Consider the following 6,000-nt stretch of genomic DNA (forward strand, 5'->3'; position numbering starts at 1 on the left):
GAGGTTCAGGAGATCCAGGAGGTCCAGGAGATCCAGGAGGTCAAGGAGGTTCAGGAGATCCAGGAGGTCAAGGAGATCCAGGAGATCCAGGAGGTTCAGGAGATCCAGGAGGTCAAGGAGGTTCAGGAGATCCAGGAGGTCCAGGAGATCCAGGAGGTTCAGGAGATCCAGGAGGTTCAGGAGATCCAGGAGGTCAAGGAGGTTCAGGAGATCCAGGAGGTCAAGGAGGTTCAGGAAATCCAGGAGGTCAAGGAGGTTCAGGAGATCCAGGAGGTCAAGGAGGTTCAGGAGGTCTAGGAGATCCAGGAGATCCAGGAGGTCAAGGAGGTTCAGGAGGTCTAGGAGATCCAGGAGATCCAGGAGGTCAAGGAGGTCCAGGAGGTTCAGCAGAATGTCGGCGGTTCTGCCAGATTGTGGTCAGCAGCAGATTAGCGGCTCTCTGTGCTGAAGCCTTTAATCCCGGCTTGTTTACTGATCCCTGAAACTGATTCCTTGTAATCCGGATATCTGCAGTCGGCCCGGTCCGGTCCGGTCCAATATTTAGCTCCAAATATTAAACGATATAAACTACATAGTAAAACCATTTACTGACTTGTTTTTAATGGTAAATAAAGATTTTTGATGTCGCTCTTTCTTCAGCAAGAGTCAAATTGTTTTAAATATTTTTAGTGCTTAAAATGTCACTAATTACAGAATTTATCCTGTTTCACATCCATTATGAACTTCTGTGAATAATTATTCATATAAATATTAATATTAATTATTCATTTGATTCTGTTTTTATTATGGAAATCAGTGACGTGCGGTCAGGGGAGGCAGGTGAGGCAGTGCCTCACCAGCCATCATGGAAAGAAAGAAAATATATAATCATAAAGCAATTTAAATTGTTATATTCATCCGGTGGTTTGTACTAAAAAATATTTATTTTTCATGTAGCTTCACCAATTTCGATTTTTATTTGTTCAAAATCGCTGAATTTTCTTATTTTCCCATTCAAATGCTTGGAAGCGATGCCGGTGAGGCAGCAGCTCTGCCTCACCTTGGATTGCGCAACCCCTGGCTCTGCGCTGGCTGCTAAGCGGAGAGCATGTTGCTGTCTGGCGTCAATAAAATGGTTTAAACAAATTTAATATGGGAACTTATTTCCAATAATTTAGCTTATCTATATAATGTACAGTGCTTTTGTCACCAACTGTGTTTGTGTAACGTGTTTCGTGTAATGAGCGATTATAAACGGCAGAGAACAGGTTCGAGGTGAGGCAGGCAGTTCTCTTGCCTCATGGCAGGGGGCGCTCAAGATCCCAGACGTTCGTCTTGTTCACTCCTCAACTGCCGAGTAAGTGACAGCGAGCTAGGCTAAACGATTCGGGAAGCAAGTCAAGTGCAGCGATAGATTATAATAGAGATAGTGATTTTTTTTCTCTCGCTTATCCCGACTTTCGACATGGATGACTACATTACAACACTAAAAAAGTTTTCTCAAGTGAACTTTCAATCGAAGCAGGAGATAATATGTGTGTTTTGTGAGCTACAGTTTGTATGTGTAAGGATGCAGAAGTGAAACAACCTGTAAACTGCTGTCAATCTATGCATCTATTTGCAAATCTGATTCTGATGACGTCAGTGCCTCACCAGCTATGAACCTCACCGCACGTCACTGATGGAAATACTTATTTCCATTCCTTAGTTGCCACAAGTTTCAAATACTAAAGTAGAAATAACTTTCAGGTTTTGATCACATGTTTTGACAGATCATTGCAGACTAATATCAGTTAATCTGTGATATTTTTGGCCTCCATCTTTATACTGAATTTATCAGATAATTCTGCCTCCATCTACTGGATGTAGTTCACACTCCGGCCACTAGAGGGCATTACAGCACTTCTAACAGTATCCTGAGTATGAGAGCTCGGCCATTTTCACAACAAAGCTAATCAGCTAATTAGGCCAACAGAGAAAACCCAACCAGCAGTAAAAGGATCCTGGTTATGTGACGTCATGATTATAATGTAACATCTAATAAATCATAACAGGATGTGAAACCATCTGAAGCTGAACTGGTCGGTAAATCCCAGTTTGGAATCCCAGCAAGTTAGGACAAGGATTAATGGCGTCTCTCCTTGTCTGACGTCAGCAAAAGAGCATCCACTTCCTGCTAAAACAACTTCCTGTGAGATAGTAATGAATCAGCTGCTTCAAAAACTACAGACCAGTAAAACCAGTTCAGCATTCTGGTGCTGAAGAAATATTTATTCCCATCAACTGTAAACTGCTTCCCACAGCAAGATCGATCAATCGATCAATCGATCAATCAATCAGTTTGACCTTCACATCATAAAAGCGTCTCAGATACCATCAGAATCACCACAGCATGATGCTGCCACCACCGGGATGGTGCGTCAGAGTTTGACAGAATGATATCCAGAGGTCCGGTCCGGTCCCGATAGACCGAGCTTTGGATCGGAACCGGACGGGACCTACACTCAGAGCATCAGCAGCTGAAATGTTCCGGTACCGGAACACTGAGCTGCTCCAGCGCAGAACAGAACGTCTCACCCCAAGCCCAAGTGATCCGGAACCGGAACCGAACCGGCACCTGGGCGTCTAGCTCCAACAGCCGCAAACTGACATCGCATTTTGCGCAGATTCCAGCGCAGAACACTGCGGCAACACACACACACACACACACACACACACACACACACACACACACACACACACACACACACACACACACACACACAAACAACCCAACAGGTCCGGAACCAGTGCCATCGGAACCTGCTGCAAGTTCTGCTCTGCAGACGGACTTTCTCTGACCGATCCGAGCGGGAGCCGAACCAGAACTGAACCGAACCGGAACCGGGACGTGACATGAATGAGAACTGTCCGCCTGCAGGTCCGGGGAACACGCTGCGTGGAGCTGCGGCGGCAACTTCAGGACGGACACGGCGACCCGGAGCTCCGGTTCCGCAGCGCGCCAGCAGAACCGAAGCAGAACCTTACCAGAACCTGACCAGAACGTGACCATAAACTCAGCAGAACTTTCCTTCAAGCCAGCCCAGCCTGGTGGCGGGAAGCTCACCTTGATGCTCTTCGTGGACTGGCATTGCATCTGGTGGGAGACGGTGGCCGTTTGGTTCATGTTCCGGTCCAAAGCGTCCAGCGAACCGAGCCTGGAGGAGAACAGCCAGCCGCTCCGTCCAGCAGAACTGATGTGATCCGAACCGCTCTCAGTCCGCTGCTCGGGAAAGCTGCGTGCGCAACCAGCAGCCGTAACCAGGGGCGACCGCAGGAAATCCAGGGCGGGGGGCCGACTTCCGGGAAATAACAGTAAAGTTTTCACTGGATGGACTGTAATCTGCAGGGATTACAGTCAACAGAACCAGAACCAGAGGTGGTACCAGCCCTGAGAGGAGGGGAAACTCTAGAGGAAATCCAGAACCAGAACCAGGTTCTGGGTTCTGGCAGAACTTTCACACTTTATTTGAATAAACTTTCAAAATTTTTCTGCCATTGTTGATTTTATCAATCTTCATCATCATCATCATCTGCATCATCATCATATCTTCATCATATCTTCATCATCATCATCTTCATCATCATTTTAATCTATCTGCTGGTTAACAGACTTTATATTTAACCAAGATGTTTTTTCCATCCTCTATATTTTGTTTGGTTTTATTGCAGGTGATGAAGTCGGCCAGTTTACTGGATGGTTTCCAGAGGAGTTTGTGAGCCGACATGAAGCCGTTCAGAAATGAACTCTCGGCTAATCGAAGTAATTAATCAGCAGCGTTTTTAGGGTCAGAAAGCACCCAGGGGGCTTCGCTCTAGAGCCTAATTATGTTTTTGGGATTTAATTACCTCCGCCTCCACCGGGACCGGATCAGTGCAGGAACGTTCTCTCTGAGGCAGAAACTGCTTTATACGAGCCAATAAAGAGACTTTATTCTGGATCATCGTCATTGATGATCTCAGAAACACACAACAATAATTATAAAGCAGAAATATTATGATTCATTATTCATACAGGCAGAGATCATTTAGCTACTAATGTTTCACCATTCATAAACTCCTTTAATGCAGTGGTCCCCAACCTTTTTATGACAGCGGACCGGCCAAAGCCTTCGTATATTTCCGCGGACCGGGGGGGGGGGGGGGGGGTGCATGCGCGTTGTGAGGATCGTCGAACGGGGGGGGGATGCGTGCGTTGTGAGGATCGAAAGGGGTGGGGGTGCGCGCGTTGTGAGCTGGCGCAAGACTCAACCCTCGGCATCCGGTGTACGATTTTCAAAATAAAAGCTCCTCCAGACTCAATGCATAGAACGGACATATTTAATTATTTCTTGCGCGGCCCGGTACCAATTGGTCCACGGACCGGTTCCGGTCCGCGGCCCGGTGGTTGGGGACCACTGCTTTAATGGACAGATTCATAAACATTTAAAGTTTTATTTTCAGTGCTGATTTTCTTCAGAACTTTTCAGAACAGAAAAATCCTCGTAGAGTCAGGAGAGATTCAGGCGCTTCGGATTAGAACAAAGAAACCAAACTTCCCCAAAAGCCCAAGACGTTCAAAAAAACAAACATCAGGTCAAAGGTCAAAGTGACTCCCTGGTCTGTCCAACAAATCAATCAAACAGCTGCAGCTGATCCAGAATGCTGCTGCTGGAGTTCTCACTAAAACCAGGAAGATAGAGCACATAACACCAGTTTTAAAGTCTCTCCACTGGCTCCCTGTAGCTCAAAGAATAGACTTTAAAATACTGTTGTTAGTTTATAAATCACTGAATGGTTTAGCACCACAATACATTAAAGATCTGCTGCTGTTGTATCAACCTTCCAGAACTCTCAGGTTCTGGTTCTGGTTCTGCTCTGCATCCCCAGAACCAGAACCAAACGAGGAGAAGCAGCATTCAGCATCTATGCACCAAAAATCTGGAACAAACTTCCAGAAAACTGTAAAACAGCTGAAACACTGACTTCCTTTAAATCTCAACTAAAAACCCACTTGTTTAGAGTTTTACTAGAAATGTAATCAATTACAAATTTATTGACGGAATCTGACTTGATGTGTTTTTATTGTTGATTTGATGTAAAGCACTTTGAAATGCCTTGATGCTGAAATGTGCAACTAATAAAATTTGATTTGATTATCTTGTTGACCTTTGACCTGTCAGCAACCAACCGAACGGAGTCGGTACATTGGACCGGCGCCGTTAGCATGGATCAACTCTGAGCAACATGGAGTCCAAACATTGCTGTGAGGGAGCAGCATCTGCTGGTTGTTGTATAAATCTACGTCTTGGCACTAACTGTTTGTGGAGGGAAACAGAGAGGCTTATTGCGGTCCACAGCTCTCTTCTTTCTCTCTCAGATGATAAACTGGTGTAGAAATAATTACTGGGGGACTCGAGGTGGTCATAAAAACCAACAGGAGAACCAACAGCAGCTCATTTCATTTAGTGGAGCCTACAAATGGCGCAGCAGAGACGACCAGATTCATGTTTCACCAGACAGGAAGGAAGGCTCTGCAGAATGGCCGCCGCTCGGAACCGGGACCATGACCTCTATAAAAATTCTTCTTCTGGTTTGGACAATCTTCCAGGGATTTATTATTTTGGCATAAATTTTAAATGTCAGGTTTTTTCATTGGTTGCTTTTTAAAGTTTATTTTCTCCTGAAAGATGGCCGACGCTCTTCCTGTCAGAAACTGGAGAATCTGCTGGGGTGTGAATACTTTTGGTCTTTATTGAACAGTATTATTAATGTTTTACAGTGTATTGAACATCTTTTAGAACCAGAACCTGAATTATTGATGTGCAAGCCAATTAATGTACCTGATTCCCAACCAGGTTTCTGGTGACCCGTCAAAACCAGCAGTACGAGCTCCATCATCCGTCGTTTGGACCAGTCAGAACCCGTTAGAGTTCTGTCCGGTTCCTCGCTCTGTACATCAAGTGGCTCATTAATAACCAAAAACATCCATAACACCTGAGA

General features: G+C 45.3%; 1 protein-coding gene across 1 annotated transcript in view; it reads right to left on the reverse strand.

Annotated features, from left to right (window-relative positions):
- Positions 1-3,537, reverse strand: part of LOC122840296 (inactive dipeptidyl peptidase 10-like) — an 85,699-nt gene extending 82,162 nt beyond the window's left edge. Inside the window, exon 1 of the mRNA XM_044132568.1 lies at positions 3,086-3,537. Coding sequence (XP_043988503.1) covers positions 3,086-3,145 — 60 coding nt within the window. The 5' untranslated portion in view covers positions 3,146-3,537. The remainder of the gene's footprint in view (positions 1-3,085) is intronic.
- Between the last annotated feature and the right edge of the window lie 2,463 nt (positions 3,538-6,000).

The sequence above is a fragment of the Gambusia affinis genome, linkage group LG11, assembly GCF_019740435.1.
Source record: "Gambusia affinis linkage group LG11, SWU_Gaff_1.0, whole genome shotgun sequence".
Classification (NCBI taxonomy): Eukaryota; Metazoa; Chordata; class Actinopteri; order Cyprinodontiformes; family Poeciliidae; genus Gambusia; species Gambusia affinis.